At 43.8% G+C, this 17,891-nt stretch overlaps 1 protein-coding gene across 5 annotated transcripts in view; it reads right to left on the bottom strand.

The window, feature by feature from the left end:
• The window catches only part of LOC142578017 (uncharacterized), a 67,593-nt gene that overhangs the window by 24,280 nt on the left and 25,422 nt on the right, over window positions 1-17,891 (bottom strand). The window contains exons 3-5 of one of the 5 annotated variants that reach the window (XM_075687445.1): window positions 17,296-17,372; window positions 12,844-12,921; window positions 6,211-6,327 (exon numbers count right to left, since the gene is read on the bottom strand). In XM_075687445.1, coding sequence (XP_075543560.1) covers window positions 6,211-6,327; window positions 12,844-12,921; window positions 17,296-17,372 — 272 coding nt within the window. Of the gene's footprint in view, window positions 1-6,210; window positions 6,328-12,843; window positions 12,922-17,295; window positions 17,376-17,891 lie in introns of all 5 variants that reach the window. The other 4 variants (XM_075687444.1, XR_012827130.1, XM_075687446.1 and 1 more) reach the window with 4 other exon arrangements.

Consider the following 17,891-nt stretch of genomic DNA (forward strand, 5'->3'; position numbering starts at 1 on the left):
TACCTTATACACTGAAGGAAACGATTTCAATTTTAAAATGTATAAAACCACAAAGCTTTACGACGTGGTACAGCGCGAATCAATAGCTTCTGAAGCACTCTATGCTCCAACTTTGTACGAAGTATGCGAAAGCTTTCATCAGTGAGAATCAGGGATGACCTCAGTTACATTAGGAACACAGATCTTCTTATTGTCGATAATTTCTTTGTTGTTTTAGGCATAGAAGTCCGGATAAAACCTAAAGAAAGCCTGTACTTTTGGTAGGTATGAATGAAAATGCGCGCGCTTTTTGAATTTTTAGTAAGATTTAATATATTTATGCGGTGTGTCTACTTTCTTTTGACAAGGAAAAAATGAACAAAGGTTTCTGCCATTTCTAGGCTCCCACGCATGGTTTGATTGTGTGTGTAGGGGACGATGCAGCCAATGTCATGACGAAGACAAAGGATGTAAAACATCAGCTCTTGTAAACCGTATTGGAAAACGAAATTACTTACATTATATTGATATGCAGCAGCTTCAGCACACCCTCATACAGGAGAACCATATCTTAAGGAATATTAGTAGGCAGCAGTGCCAGTAGTACGCGATGTAGGAGAACCGTATTTGTTATGGGACCTTGATCGGTAGCAGCGTGTACAGCCCTAGTGGCCAGACGACGCCGCAGTTTGAGCAAAAGTACATGGCTTAACAACTGTCCGTGGATGTCGACAATGCGAGCAGTAATATTCCGCTCCTACGATATTCAGTCTATTAAACATTTCTTCAGAGTCTTTGAGGAGGGAATGTGTAGGAAATTGAAGGTTATTTCCCCCATGAATATTTATTATTTGGCCATCGAGAAAGCACTTCTTATCTTTTCGTGTCATTGACGCTCGACACGGCAACATTGGCATGGTTGCATAAATAATGACGCTCCACACCTTAGAATGGCTTCCCGTTCCGGCACCCATAACGGGGTGTTTTTTCAAAGTTCTTTTGTCTCCCCGTATACCTTAGTTTGTAGTTTCCAATTAGAACAGTAAACGTTTTAACGGCAACATCAAGCATTTGAAATACAAGGAGTGTCTTATTAGACACAGCTAAACGTTGAAATGTGCATACTACTGAGCTGCTTATCCATTTTCCTCGGCTCGGCCTTCAAAGGAGCACAAGATGGAAGTTTCCCGTGTCTAGTCCCCTTTCCTGTGAGAGAAACGACCAGTTTTCCACCATTATCCTAGCTCTGCACGTTCTAAGGGCTGTCAAAGGCCGGGTTCTCGGCCTGCTACGCACATGTGATTCCGGAACTACGAGGCCAGAACCGTTTAGAAATCGTTCTATATTGAGTTATCCATCGCGATCAGTTAAAGGCGTCTATCGCGGACAAATCAAGGAGATATGTAGGCACGTAGAGCCCTCGGGGCTGTAGTTTTCGGCGATAAGGTAGCCTTGCCACATGTGGAATTATCTGACTGAGCTATGTTGAATGCTCGGATGCCATAGTCGGAAGTTCGAATCCCGCTATAAGAGCTTTTTTGTTTTTTACTACGACGGTAAGCTTGAAATTCACCTCCTCCAGTGCGCAGCATCTGCATGTTTGGAGTGACTCCTGTAACCGGCAAAATATGTCGAGAACGAGTGAGCGATACTAATCCAGCTACAAACAAATCAGGAAGGCCCACTCAACTTCAACAAGACACTCCCTTACCCGAACAGGAATTCACATGGCTCACTCAATTGCCCAATGGCCCTCAGTCCCCAGCAGCCGCGGAGCACCTGACCGAGGCGGCGGTCAGACCTGTAACGCAGCAGAGGGTGCTCAGAATCTCTGGGTCTGGACAGGCCGGCAATGGAAACTGACCCTTGCAACGTTTAACATCCGAACGCTCTCCAGTGAGGCTAGAGTAGCAGGAATCTTTGAGGAATTATCAGACATTGTTTGGGATATCATCGGCCTTAGTGAGATTAGAAGAACTGGTGAGGCTTATACATTATTGAATAACGAATATGTCCTCTGCTATTGTGTTCTCCTAGATAAGAAACAATACGGGGTCAGATTCCTAATTCATAAGGACATAAAGGGCAACATTGACGCATCAGAGGGTAGCTGTAGTTGTAATCAACCTTAATAAAAGGTATAGATTAAAGATAGTACAAGCCTACGCTACAACATGCACTCACGATAATGAGGAACTAGATCAATTTGTTTCCAGAAATTAGAGATGAGAAAAGTGCAAACTCTGTACACCGTACCAATGGGCGACTTCAATGCAAAGGTTTTTAAAGAAGCGTAGCAACAGAAAGCGGACCTAGAAACGCCCTAATGGTGAAACTAGAAATGAAATTGACTTCATACTTTCTGCTGATCCGAGCATAGTGCCGGATGTAGAAGTGATAGGTAGGGTAAATTGCAGTGATCATAGGTTAGCGAGGGCTCGGATTCATCTCAATTTGAAGAAATAAAGAGCAAAATTGGGTAAAGAAGAAACAGGTCAACCTTGAGGCAGTAAGGGTAAAAGCACGAAAATTCAGGCTGGTACTTGCAAACAAATATGTGGCGTTAGAACAGACAGATGACGATGACATAGAGCTAATGAATGAAACCGTAACTAGGTCGGCTTCAGAGGCAGCAACTGAAGTGGGAGGTAAGGCCACAAGATAACCAGTAGGCAAGCTCTCCCAAGTAACAAAGGACCTAATAAAAAAACGACCAAGAATTAAAGTGTCCAACGGAAGAGATAAGATAGAATTCGTGAAACTGTCAAAACTGATCAACAAGGCGAAAATAACTGATAGTTATATTCGCAACTATAACGTGAGAAAGACTGAAGAAGCCATAAATAATGGATGTAGCTTGAAATCATTGACAAAAAACATGGCATAGGACAAACCAAGATGTATGTACTAAAAGATAGGATGGTAATAGCATCATCAATCTCGAAGATGTAGTAAAAGCAGCGGAAGAACTCTGTACTGACCTGTACACTATCCAGAGGAGTCAGGATACCTCAATTAGAAACAGCAATGAACAGGATACAAAAACTCCTCCTATAACTAGCGATGAGGTCAGAAGGGCCTTGCAAGATATGAAACGAGTAAGAGCGGTAGGCGAAGATGGAATAACAGTTGATTTAATCTAAGATGGAGGAGACATAATGCTTGTAAAAGTGGCGGCTCTTTATAAGAACTGTATATCGGCTGCTAGAGTCCTAGGAAACTGGAAGAATGCAAACATTATACTAACGCACAAAAAGGGAGACGTTAAAGAAACGAAAAATTATTGGCCCATCATCTCACTCCCAGTATTTAGCAAAATATTCTCCAATATAATAATGGCAACACTGGACTCCAGTCAACCAAGGTAACAGGCTGGCTTCAAGAAGGCATACTCTACAATGCATCGCATCCTTGTCATTATTCAGGTTATCGAGAAATTCGCGGAGTATAGTAAGCCTCTCTATATGGCTTTTATAGATAACCAGAAGGCATTTGATTCAGTAGACATACAAGCAGGAATAGAGGCTTTACGTGATCAAGGAGTGCAGACCGCTTACGTAAATACCTTGGAAAATATCTACAGAAGTTCCAGAGCTACCTTAATTCTACACAAGAAAAGCAGGAAGATATCTATAAGGAAAGGGGTCAGACAAGAAGACAATGTCTCCAATGATATTCACAGCGCGCTTGGAAGTGCTCAAGATAATAAACTTGGGAGGCCTAAGAGTAAAGATCGATGGCGAATACCTCAGCAACCTTCTGTTTGCCGAAGGCATTGTTCTATTTGGCAACAATGCAGACGAGTTACAACAAATCATTGAGCACCTTCACAGATAGGGTGTAAGAGTCGGATTGAAGATAAATATGCAGAAGACAAAGGCAGTGATAAATAGCCAGGCTAAGAAACAAGAGTTCAGGAGCGCCAGTTGGCCTCTAGAGTCTGTGAAGGAGAAGGTTTACCGAGACCAGTTAATCACAGGGAACCCTGATCAGCATAAGAAAATTCATAGAAGAATAAAAATGGGGTGGATAGCATACGGCAGACATTGCCAGCTTCTCACTGGAAGCTTACCATTATCATTTAAATGGAAGATGCACAATCAGTGCATTTTACCAGTGCTGACATATGGGGCAGAGATTTGGAGCCTGACAAAGAAGCTTGAGAACAAGTTAATGACTGCGCAAACAGCCATGGAACGAAGATTGCTAGGCATAACGTTAAGCTACAGAAAGCGAGCAGTTTGGATAAGAGAGCAAAAGGGTATAGACGATATTCTAATTGACGTCAAGAGAAAAGAATGGAGCTGGACAGGTCATGCAATGCGCAGGTTAGATAACCGTTGGACCATTAGACTTACAGAATTGGTGCCGAGAGAAGGGAAATGCAATAGAGGACAACAGCTGGCTAGGTCAAGCTATGAAAATGGGAAATTCGCGTGCTTTAGTTCGAATGGGTTGGCACAAGACAGGGGTATTTGAATATCGCAGGGAGAGGCCTTCGTACTGCAGTCGACATAGAACAGGCGGATGATGATGTTGATGAAAAGTTTATCAGAAAGCCTAGATGAGACGCCTGTGTGAAACATGCCTGCTAGGCCTCTACGGGATTGGATTTACTACAAAAGTTTAGCGTGTCTGGTATTCGTTAACTCGGGTGGTTGCGGCCGATTGCCGAATTATGCATGTGGCGTCACCACTCCAGCCGCCTACGTTTACGCGGCCGCTCACCCGGCAATCCGCCAGAACCACCCGCGTTTGCGGAAACACCGGACATGTTGAAACTCTCTGTCAGTAGCTTCTGTCTCGCGTCGTGCAAACGAGATCTCTTGGTACTCGTAACAATACGCTGATTCGGCGTGCCTGCTTCACGTTACAGCGGTTTTCGTAACCCTCTAGGTTTCTAATGCAGTTTCATGATTCCGTGTCCTCCATTACGGTTAAACCATATTATTACGTACCACCAACCCTCCTTTCTTTTTTTCTTTGCACTTTCAGCAATGCTTATGCTTGTTTTATATAAAGAAGTGCTGTTCTTGTAAGGTAGAAATACCACAAATGCTGCGTGAGCACGAAATCATGGTGAGGCTTGGGGAACTTCGTTTAGACACGCAGGTTTGGGAGAGCGTCCTGACCACAGCAGCATCAACACTCATGTAAAAATGTAGAACACAAATTATCCAGAAACTAGCAAGCAAAGAATAACAGGCCTCCATTGGTGGGTGCACAGTTCCCATGGGCGGCAACTTCATTCACAGAGTCACTGCGTCACCGCTGCTATTCTCAGTATGTTCATTGCGAAAGATCGCCCGGTATACATAGACATATGCACAGAGATGTGCAGTATACAGTCCTTTAATTACTACTTTTTCACAACCCCGAACTAAAATTGGAGTTCAACGTGCCGGAACTGTACAGTGGATTTGACAAACGCCGTTATACAGGGCTCCTAATGAACTTGAACTACTTGTGGTTATTTAACCTACTCTCAGCGCACGGTCAATGAGCCTTTTTGCATATTGGCGACATCAGATTGCGGTCGCCGCAATCGGGTATTGAACCCACAAGCTTCTGCTCCAAAATTCTACATTGCCATAGAGCTACTGCGGTGACTCTCAAGATCTAATGAAAGATGTTTAAAGAGGCGAAACCTTGAACAATCAGCTTCCACTTCGCATTTGTCGTCAAGACCATCATCTACTCAATGCACAACGGAAGAGTGCTCTGCCATAGACAGAGGTGTTAGCTAGGACAGCGACGGCAAGTAATATAGGGCTTACAGTCACCACAAATACAACTACCTCAGTACAAAGTCGACAAAAACAACACTCGATCACGGACTAGGTGCAACTTTACAAGAATATTTAAAAATCAAGAGCAATCGCATGTAGTAATATGATTTCTGGTTGCTTGTTGTTGGGAATACGATGAAAATACAACAATAACACAAACCAGAAACGCCCTAACGAAGCTATTCGGTGAAGAAGTGAAGTTAGGAAAGAATGGTTTTCGAAAATATCACACACGCTCTGTTATAACGGTTTGGCGAAAGAAATTTAGGCAATTTACTAAAGCACGTGCTGGGCCAAAATATTTGCTCTACGACTAGCTTCCATAAGGAAGAAGGGATAGTCAAACAACAGGCTCACTTCTACTTGAGTGTGTGTGTGTTTTCCACTTGTAGCGAAATCTACAGACATATGTTGAATGAAATGCTTTCAAAATTGTACATACTGTCTCTCTTAAGGGACTTCTCCAGCAACCTTCGGAAATGGAAGGCAATGTACACAAACCATTTGTGCATACTCCTATCTTCACTGTGGATTCATTTGAATAACCCGGCTCCGTTGTCTGAAATGATCAATGGGCAACAAAACATTCTCAAAATTGTAGTACAGATTATATTGAGTGAATTCTGGGGTTTCAAGTGCCAAAACCACGAATTCATAATGAAGCCCTGATTAGCGGGAACTTCCAGAATAATGTTGATCACTGGGAAATATTTAACATACCCCCAATACACAGGACCGCGGGCGTCTTTGCATTTCGCCCAGATTTGATATCGCAACCTCGTTAGCAGCGCAACACTATAGCCGCTAAGGCTTCGCGGCGGATGCACAGATTCTATTTCTCTAATGAGACTTCACGACAACCCTCTGTAACAGGTTACCAAAGTCTGCGTTTCAACTGAAAGCTTATCAGTGCTTCTAGGTAGGTGTATGGAAGATGTCAAGCAGGATAAGCACTAGTATTCCGTGCAACGCTCTAACCATCAACGCCGCTTCAACTATAATCCTTTTGAAGTGTCACGAGAGAGTTAACGACAACTACGTGCCCCACAAATCCCACAGTATTTAGCGCAAAGCCTTAAATGCCTCGAATAGCCAGGTAGGACAATATAAAAAATACAAACAAACCTCATTTCAAAACCCCAAATGTTTAGGAGCGTGACCGGCTCTTTCGTCACGGGTGAGATGACATGAAGCATGAGACTTTGCGCAGTCCATGGAAAGAGGCGGTAGTGAATGACCCTGATGAAGGATTGATGTTTTGCGAAACTTTTTCGGTGTGACAGGACTTTAAAAAAGCCGCCATTCATCTTTTTTCTCTTAAACGCGACCATGACGCCGGCGCATATAAGTATAGTTGTCAAAAAGCTCGCAGTTTCCTGTCGTAGCACTGGCGTTCTCGATTCATCCGGCGAAGCACATTATTGCGTTGACGAGTTCTTACAGGGATATTATTCTGGCAAGTACATGACTCAGGCCAGTCATTTGGCACAAGTAATATGTGCACAATTCCCAACATTTTTTGGACAGGAGAAGGAACTTTCGAACCTGAGGCCGGGGTTCCGACAATAATAAAAGGCTCGTGAGTGACGTCAATCCGTACTCTTCGAAGTCTACAAGCGAATATCTTACTCGCACCTACACCGTGTAGTACCAAGACATGGTGTCACTGCTGCAGTGAGCAGACAGCAGCAGCCTTCATCTGATTCTCGTTTGGGCCATCTTACCCAGATGCCTTGCGCGCCATGAAAGACGGCGCACTTCCTCTCCGTCCTCCTTCCTTGCGCGCGCAAAGGAGCGAGTGATTGTCAGAAGTAAAAGGCCCTATCTTCTGCAACATTTTTGAGGACCACTACTGAGTGCCCTGGGGAAAGGGAGGGGCGATATGATAATGAAAGAAGAGAGGCAAAGTTGAGGCGTTCCCAGAGCCCTTGGCTGTGTGCACGAGAGGCACAACTTGTGAACAGCAGGCAACATGTTCTTCTTTTAGTCCGGCTCTTTGTAGCGCTGCTTTTCTTCAAGTATGTTACATCAAGTCACCAACATCAAGCTTCTGTTGCACGAGAGCCCCGTCGTGTAACTTGTGAATGCGCGACATGGATACCGCTTTCGCGCGTGAGATCGAACCAACATGCTCGGCTCAATGAAGCACACTTTCAGTGCATAGACAGCCTACGGCGCGCCGCAACTTTGGTATCGCAATTGCTTTAAATACAAAGCATGCCAGCTACGCAGACGGTAGAAAGGCGCCTGGAGTGTTTATATAATTGCTGTCGCAATAATAAAGTGCAGATATCGTGCTCCATGTGTCGGTTTTCTGACTGTATAAAATGATAAGTTCGGTCACTCTCTTTTCACAAGGACATCGCAAAAGGGGACCAAAAGCAGTTTTCGCATTTCACCGTAAACTACATAGCAGGCAATATGTAATTTAAGTGCGCGAGTAAGTTGTTCACCTGGGATCTCTTGACTAGGGAGGAACAATCGTCCACGTAGCAGAGAAATATTTCTTTTTTTTTGCCTTAAATGAAAGTGACAAGGGGCCGCTATTCCAGGCCCTCTTGGTGAGTGCGGCGACTGTAGTGAAGATTGCGGCACCCATATAGGACGTTTATTAGTCAGTTTATAGAACTGAGCGTTAAATGAGAAGCACGTGCTTGAAATGCAGAATTCTAATAATAAGGATATTAGTAATAGAAATATGAGCGAAATGTTTCTGTGTGTCGTTATTTGGGAGTGCACCGCGTGTCACAGGTGCACTCACAGGTGTCACAGGTCACAGGTGCACAAGGGCACAGGCACACAAGTGAGTACTAGAGTGCTCTGATAATGTGTGTACGTCAGATGCGGGATGTACGCGTACTGATTCGCTGCTGGTACGTACGGGCACGCACACTTGCCAAGTTTAAATCAAGGAAGATGTTTGCGTTTGGCGGGGCTTCGGCACGAGCATTCAATGCGGTGTTGTTCGGGAAAACACGAAATGATGAGGGAAGCGACCTTGTAATATTCCTGTCACACGGGCAACCTAATGTGTACTTGAGCAATTGTACTTCGGCACGCAGGGTGTCATTTTCGCAACGCGCTGTTACAGGAGAAAGAAAAGCGTTCTTGTAAATTTGTGCTGATGACGATCGGGAGTCAGAAGGCCAAATATATACTGGTTAACACAAAAATGCGTGCACAAAAAATTGTGCTTAGAAACAGCATTTAAAATCAACTTAAGTGCAAGTAAAGTAATTTATTGCCACCTAAATAACGAGAATGATGATCGCCAGCCAAGACAAAAGAACAAGACTTGACCAGTACCAGTAAAAACGACGCGTTCCGTCAGACAACTGTGCCGCCACTGACCGGTGGGTCCGCAAACAGCCGAGAGTGATACTTTCTTGCTGTTTCTTTTTTTATCAGTGTGGCACAATATACAACCTCGTAACGTACCAATTTAAAGAATTGATATTAAAAATTACTCCTCACTCTGCGTTCAATATTACTTCCCTTATTTTTTACTGATTGCTCATGAAGCTCCGTGCTGCAGGCTGCAGCAGAAAAAGCTCCGAGCTTTTTCTGCTGCAGCCTGCAACAATCTTCACCTTCAACAAGACGCTTGAGTGGCCTGTACAAGTGGAAAACTTGGATAAATTTCGATTGTCCTCCGGTCCTAATGAGCAAATCGCTGAAAGTCAGGTCCGTACGCTCCTATATACAATGGGATGATTGGTACGCAACAGATTACTACTCGCAGTTACACTGAAGACAATGAAACTACTGGTTTCTGAGATGGCGAACACCCTTGCGCAAGTGCTCTGCAAGTGCTCTTGCCTTTAATTAAAGCCTTTGTTGGCTGGTAGCTGTAATAGTATGTAGCTTCTTCTCTGTGCCTTTCCGCGTAAAATGTTTAGTCGATGCGAGCGTTCTTAGTTCATAACACGCAGCTTCGCTGCGGGTGCCACCTCTAGCTTCCATCATGAATACAGGGGAAAGCATGTCTCCCACACTGGCTCCAACATCTGCTTCCACTGCCAGGACCAGCATCGCTCTCTCCTCTCCCGCTCCCCATGGTGTCTTCTTCAGCGATGGAGGTGAAAGACGTCAACCACTGGATCAACCTGTAGGAACGCATCAACATCACTGAACTGTGGAAGCCTATCGTCACTCTTGCAAGCTTATTCTTCTACTTCGGTGTATCGCCTAGGGTGTTGTTTCAGAAACAGAAAGAAAAGCTCCTCAGTTAGGATACTTTGCAACCAAAGCTGCAAGACTTCTTCGCAACCCTCATGGTCACCAAGACGACACGATGAAGGCGCTGTCCAGCAACGTGCAGACGTCAACAGTACCATACGTGACATACTGTGGCGTTCAATATGAGCTGCAATAATCGAGTGCTGTCTGCAGCTACATGCTCGAGAGAAGGTGGAGCGGGTCTCGCCGGTCACGAAATGGGCGCGCTGCAGTTCTTTACTGTGGTCGTAAGTTCTTGTTCAAACTTGTAGCCGACCTCCTGTGATCACGACGCACCAAACTGAAGTTTGCCACATGCTACCATGCTTAGGGCAATGGTCTTGCGGAACGACAAAAAAGTAGTGGAAATTTTGGTTGTTCGTTCCTGCAAAGTGTCTTGACAGTTATTTAGCCATGTACAGGGTCATCCATTCTTAGTACAAACATGGCGATGCGTGGCAGCGCTCCGCGAAGCGCGGCCACGCTGTGCTGTGTTCGTACTAAGAGTGGATGAACCTGTACATTTTGAAGCACGATCATAACTGGTGCAATGCCGTGGCTTCAATTTATCAAAGCCTTGTGAGCGTCATATCGTTTGACCAAATTCTGACGCTTCCAAACTTCAAGTTGCCCTTCGAGCTGAAGACCGACGCTTCTCATTGCGTGGAATTTATATTGCAACGATATGGCGGATGTTCTACCTTCTATCTATTGAATTTGAACAGCCTTGAACACGACACTTTTCTACCTTCCGCCTCTGGCAGACATATGGACTAAGAGAGTACGCACGTGACGCCATTGGTCTGGGCCACCACGCGTGCAAACTTGGCCATACGCGACTGAAGGCATCATAAGTCATGTGCCAGCGTCTCTTATTATTCGGTTTCGTGACGCATATTTCTGCATGGTACGCTACAGCTCACATTCCCGTCGCGTGACACTTTCGAAGGATGTCCTTTGTTTACACCGACCCCTACCACGTGCTGCGCCAAGTGACACCAGCGACGATCGAGTAAGTAAGCGACGATTCAAGTAAAGAGGCTCAAGCTTTCTACCCCCATTTTTCATTGCTCCGTGAGCAAGTGCAATTGAACAATAAGAGGCTATTTGCGTTTGAGAAGACGACAAAATTTTCGCGCTGGCGCTGCGCCTTTCTTTTAATAATGTGCAGAGTTTCTGCTTGCTATGCACGTGGCCGGTAATTGGCGTGTTATGCGCGTGGCAAGAAGGTAGCGTATAGCTTCTCATCTGCGACCTTCCCATCTACAATATTTAAGACATTCGACTTACTAGAAGCAAACTCCGATCACCTGCGAAGTTTGCAGAAGCTGGACAGAAACATACTTTGTCGCCACATGCACATTGGCCTAGAAAAGTGTACGCGTTCATCGGCATTATCAAAAACCAGGAGAAGCTGTTGATCATTACGTAAGGGCGCTACATACGTTGGTAGACAGCTGGTACTACGCAAAGAGAGACGAAAGCGCTCATAAGTGTCAATTGTTTGCAGCTGGCATTGTGTGATAGCATTTGGGGTGAGGCTGCTGAAAAGAATGCTATATTCACTCTGAAAAGCGCACTTTCCATGGCAATCCTAAGTCAATTGGTGGAAGGGAAAGAGCAGCAATTTCGCTTAAGTTCGGGCCATCAAGTGCAGGTTGAACAACCGAGCACTGAGACCGACGCTTTTTAGTTGGCGTACGTGAATCCATAAACTTCCGGAAGACCCGCGGGCAGCAAAGACATTCATAACTAGCTCGCTTGCGATAGGGGCTATAGCGACTATCGAGCCGAGCCGGAGGAACACTCTTGGAATTTCTAACGCCGCATACACTCCGACGCCTTCGGCTCACTGGATCACAACCTCAGAAATACGAATGTAAAGCCAGGGCGTCTGCAGTTATCACAGAACCCAAACTGAGTGTGAACTATTAGAAAGGAACTGCGAGAGTTATTCTCTTAGCAATTAAGCTGGTAGGTTTGGACAGGCTCCTTTTCATGAAATTGTTATTATTTTTACCGTGGGTGTATATGTTAATGTATTAGCAGAGGTAAACGTAGTTTCAGTATCGTTTTCTTTGTTATTCAAATTTTATTCGGAGTCGCCTACTAATGCGCCCCTCATAATCAAATCGTGGTTTTGGCACGCAAAATACTAGAATTCAATTGAATTCGGTTACTAAATAAACTGCAACTTTCTCACAAATGCTTGAAATAACCAGACTATGAACTGCTACCCCTGGATGGAAAGTTCACAGCTGACAATCTGTCAAAACGTTTTTTGATTAAATGAAATATTTCCATTCTGGGCTTTAGCGATTAATGCCATTCTTGGCTTACCTTCAATAGAAGTCTTAAGTATAGCAAAACATGTGGACGAGGTCGCCTTCAGCATGATATGCAAACATTCTGCCCATGTTTTTGTTCTTCGTTCAAGGTACCCTGAAAGGCGTGTACTGCATTGGTCTTAAACCAGACGGTGCACCCTATGCCAATTACACCGCTCATTCGATAAGCATCACGCTAGGGGACGGCGCGAGACCAAAGCTGGAAGAAATTTTAATGGCCACTAAGTGCTGCGATGGCAAAGTGGTGGTTTGGAAACAAGTTCGGCAAGTGTGAATATATTTTGAGTAGTCTCAACTGGAATACTCGGTGAAAGACGAGTGATTTCTGCTCGCCACTGTTGATGAGAGGATCGGGCAATCTGTTTTTTTATTCGCAGACTTAGCTGATACATATGCTTTTTTCAGGGGCCAGTCCTCGCAATAAAAAGAGCCTTGATCATGCAGGTCACGTAATAATGTGTTTTTCAAGGTAAATGTTTCCTAAGCAGTAGTGGCAAAAGGGCACAAACCGGACAGCGAGTCCCATTAGGGTAGATGCAAGGCGTGCCTCCAGGTAGTTGTGCTGAGCAATTTGGTACATAGAGTGCCTGCGAAAATTAAACAGTTATGTTTTGCTGCTCTACAACTACTGCGAAATCTGGTACTATAATACACATATCAATCCCCAATTACTATCTTATTTATATGTCTGAGGAGGATAACCCTTTGATACTGAATTTTGCTCAGAGCCTTAAATAAGTGTGACACGTGCTTGAAAAAAGGAGACTTCTTTAAACACGCATGGTGAATACACAATGTCCATTTGCCGCGGCTAGAGCATATCTAGTGTCAAATACACTGTCGTAATACCGCGATAGCGTTAAGAAGCCCGCTATGCAGAAAATTCAGTGTTGCCTCCTGACGTCGCTTCAGCAAAAATATTTTCGAACCACCCATACTCAGGTCCTCCATGTGACGCAAGGAATTTCCTGAACTAAAGGAATTTCTCAAGCTAAACTACATGAAAAAATCGCAAGCTCCGATATAACACAGCCTACTGACATGATAGCTTGCGGATTGTAATTTGTCTCTACGATGAAACTTAATTCTGTTACGCGAAAACTTGTAGAAACATTATAAAAAGGATTTCTTTAATTCACAGGCCAGCCGCGGTGTCCGTCATTTGCGCGCGATGAAACTTAATTCTGTTACGCGAAAAATTGTAGAAACATTATAGAAAGGATTTCTTTAATTCACAGGCCAGCCGCGGTGTCCGTCATTTGCGCGCGCCTGTGCTTGGGTGTCTTGGGGGCCACGGAGAGGTGCGCCCCGTTCTTTGCAATATCTGGCGCTTGCTTCCGCCGCATCGTGGCCCCCGCAAGAGGCCGTGTTTGTACCACAAAGCCCGCCTTCTTGCATAGCTGAAAACAAGTCATTTGGGCTAGATGGTGCATACTTTAATTAGGAAGGAACAGCGCCAACTAAGATGACCACGAGAGGGAGAATGACACAGGACAAGCGCCACAGGACGACACAGGACAAGCATAGCGTTCGCGGCCAGCCTTTGCTGGTAAACATTACGGTTACATACGATCCAGTTGCCGGCAAGCGTGAGAAGCAGTCAGGGAAATTTGAATGCTATCGCGTTACATTCTTAAAGGAGAAGCTTAAGCGTCCTCCAATTTTTTAATATACTAGTATAAGAACATTTAGCAGTGACATGTCCAGCCTCAACTGACGGTGCGAGTTAGGGACACCCAGAGGATTTATCCTAGAGGTTACGGACAGTTGTAGAGGTAATTCTAATGGCCACAAGTCACTTTCTGTGCCGCTTCAGTGATTTTTTTGATTCACGAAAAATTTTTGAAAAGCCCCGAGTTGGCCTGCATGTCACACGATGTCACGAACACCGCGATGGCTCCCCATCTGATATGACGTGTTACACTGATTATGCATCATTGGGCCTAACGAAAAAAAAAATAGTTATTTCTTATTCGACGCCTTTTCGCCATGAGTCCTCGGCTATTAGTCAAATGTTTCTGGGCTGCACCCACTTCACCTGCCTGTCACGCGACGTCACAAAACCGTGAAAACTCACTGCGTCAAATAGACGTGTACGCATTAAAGATGCATTATTATGCCGAACAAAACTTTTTTTTTTTTCTGAATCCGCAGTCTCCCCGTTCCGAGAGGAATAAAATATGGCTGCCGCCGATCGCTCAGGCACTAAGTACTCGCACATGTCGGAAAGCGTGGGTTTATTTGCGTACAATAAAGCTTTCTGCGTCGTTGTGTAACGTTTTCTAGCGCTTTCGGCCCATTTACGACCTCGCCCTGCCAACTCTTCATTGCTGAGGATTTGTTTTAGTGGCATTCTTAAGCGTCCGTTGCATGTCGCCCCATATCCGACCAGCTGCCTCAAGCTACATAAGGGCAAGCGGACCAATCGCAGACTCCAGCACCACCCTTTTCATCTGCTTTTCGATTTTCGTGCGCTGGCTCGGCCCTATCGAATCCCTCTCCACTTGAGCGTGCTCCTCGCCCCATGACAGCTGATTAGATAAGACAAGCCGCCCACTGTAGGCAATGTTATTCGTTTTTAAAGCAAACAAAAGTAACCGCCTATAAACGGGGAGAGCGTTTGGTTGGTCTGTTGATACAACCCTGCGGGTCACCGCCTGGTGCTTGCGTCGGGGGTTAGGCAAATTTGACGTCAGGACATTGGAATAAGGACATATTGGAATTGTTTTACGTTACAAGGCCCCTACAAAAATAGAACGCCTTCAGGCATCGAAATAACTAAAATAACATTTATAGCTGACTTAAAGAGACATTGAGAGATTTCTCCATAAAGAAATGATTGTATAGAGTTATCTTGGCATTGCAAAATATTAGGAAAGCTTGGCGTAAGTGCTGCCTAAGTAAAGCTCTTCTCAGTAAACTCACACAGCTCCAAATCTGTTATCATACGTACGCGTTTGCGTATTGCTTCTAGACAGGGAGAACTTTTCGCGTAACTTTTCGCGGGAACTAGACGCAGCACGCAGATTTCATGTTGGAGGATTACTTAGTTTTGCCTTGAATTATGTACAAAAAGAGTGTTGTTTAATACGCGTGCATTCATAATCGGAATGGTTCTGCAGATTTCTGAATGGGCGCATGCACCAGAAAACAGTCTGTTATGTACGGTGGTACAATTATAAATAGCAGATGCATTTGACTCGCGCGATCAGAGTTCGCCGCCGATGACTGTGCTATCCACTATTGTGGCGATTTGACAGCTACATAGTATTCTGGACACAAATTCGCCACATCAAGAGTTACATTTATGAATGGCAGTTTTGCCACTGTCGGGGTATTCGCCATTACCAAGGGGTCGCTATATATGTAGCACCAACTAAGCGGATATATGAAGGAGACATATATGACTTCTATGGCCTATGGCTTTTTCAAATAAACTTGAATTTCAAAAAAAATGAACCGACCTGTCGACCGTGATTTATGATTACAATCTTGTTACATGTTCTGGAATTGTGAATGGGAGCAAACGAGCTCAAATTCAGTGACTGCATGAGAGCATAAAAGAAAATTGATTTTTACGTCACCAAAAGTCCTGTTTCAGTACTATACCATTGGTCGCGCAGGAAGTTGATAGAATAGGTTGTAGCTTTAATTGTGCTCGAGTGAAAGTGGAGATTTTTTTCGCTAGGTCACCAATTTATTTGTCCCAAAGGGCCGAGAAAGCAGTCTATGATAACTGCGCCATTGCGACCAGTTCCTTTGGTAAAGTTCCGTTTTAGTAGAGAAGTGCATATATCTTGAGGATATTAAGTTCCGATTTTTGTATATTCTATCAAAGATTATTTATTGTTTACTTATGCCATTTCTGTGGAGTGGTTGCAAGAAACAGAAAAGGAACATTAACATTTGAGTAAACTGAACAATCTGTTTTCCTTGAACACACATTTCTCTTCTTAATGGAATGTATCCCATGAAGCGACCGCTCGGTGACGACATTGCCGTTTCCGAAGGGATGTATGCCGTGGGGTTTTTAGGTAGTAGTTCAGCAAGATAATTTTTCCTTGTTTAAATGCTTGCACCCAATAATGAACGTGTGCATCTAATTCCAGTGAGTGATTGAATATTTAGTATTCAATATTCAATATTAGCGAATATGAAAAGCGTAGCATGAACGACTTTACAATAAATGAACATTTATTTACTGTGCATAGATTATGCATAACTATATAAAATGCACAGAGCCACTGTCCCTCATTGACTTGCTTACTGTGGAGTCTCCAGCACCTTGGCATGAAGTTATGTGAATTTCACGCATTCATCCGCAGTCGTTCGTAATTCATGACTGAAGTGGATAATGTCCCGAAATTGCAACAACGGATTATGCCAGATGCTGTACTCAAAAGAAGATAACAAGTTTAACCATCTGGGCTTCCTTTGCATGTACCCAAGACTAGTACAAAAGTGTCATTGAGTGAGAAATTATATTTTTAATTGAAGAATATTAAGGACATCGGCCCCTATAAAAATTTCGTATAGTTTTTTGCATTACTACTTTTAGAAAGAAAACTTTAATGTCTACCCTCCAAGCCAAATACTAAATATCAATCTTGCTTGTTGCATTCTTTTTCTTAATATTTAAAGAAAAAGAAAGCAACTTGTGGTACAGTAAACTAATCGTTTTATATATAATGACAGTCTCGTATCCAGCCCTAGAAGCCTAACTTATTTAAATGTGGTGAAATAGTGAAATATGCTCTTCACGAGACTGATGCCAGGAAGAATGTTGACAGAAACATGACGCGGAGAAAATAACCGATAAAGGAGCACCTGAGAGCCCCTTTAACGTTGTTCGCACTTGGTGTTCCTTATTATTTAAAAAAAAATAGCATTTCACACAGCATGGCTTTTAACAGAGATCCATAACAGCAGCTAAATTTTAGTGGTATGGTTTAGGAACTTACTGAATATCCGGCAGTCTTCGCAGATCGGGCAATTAGAGGCAATGTGCATAGAGTATCTGTAGTCGCCGCATTATCACCTGCTTTCAAAAGACAAGATCACACGCATTTGAAGATCATGCGTAAATATTTTGAAGTAACAAGACATCCTTGCAACTAAAAAAAAATCTTTAATGAAGTATATACATACCAACATTATCTGGTGATATTGGGTGTAATACTTTTCTAGTTTACATGTTATACATTTTATTTGTGGAGGCCGCAAATATATGCGGTACAGTCTTGCAAGGTCAAATATATCAAGACTAAACTATAAGTTTTTATGACTGAAATAATAAACCACTGTTGAGACAACATGCGCTGTTCGAATCAATGTTATGCGAAACACCCTTCGGAAAGCTGACCATCTTGCACATAATGGGGTTCCTCAAAGGGTTACCATGTAGTCTAGTGTGTTGTATGAATTAAACAGTTGTGCGTGACGCGAGCGCCGGTGTTTGCGACGACCACAAAAAAATGATGATTACTCTAACTATGGCAGTATCACTGACATGGCATGATCACTTCAGTGGCCGTTCGAGTTCAACTTACGCTACAGG

The sequence above is a fragment of the Dermacentor variabilis genome, chromosome 4 (genome assembly GCF_050947875.1).
Source record: "Dermacentor variabilis isolate Ectoservices chromosome 4, ASM5094787v1, whole genome shotgun sequence".
NCBI lineage: Eukaryota > Metazoa > Arthropoda > Arachnida > Ixodida > Ixodidae > Dermacentor > Dermacentor variabilis.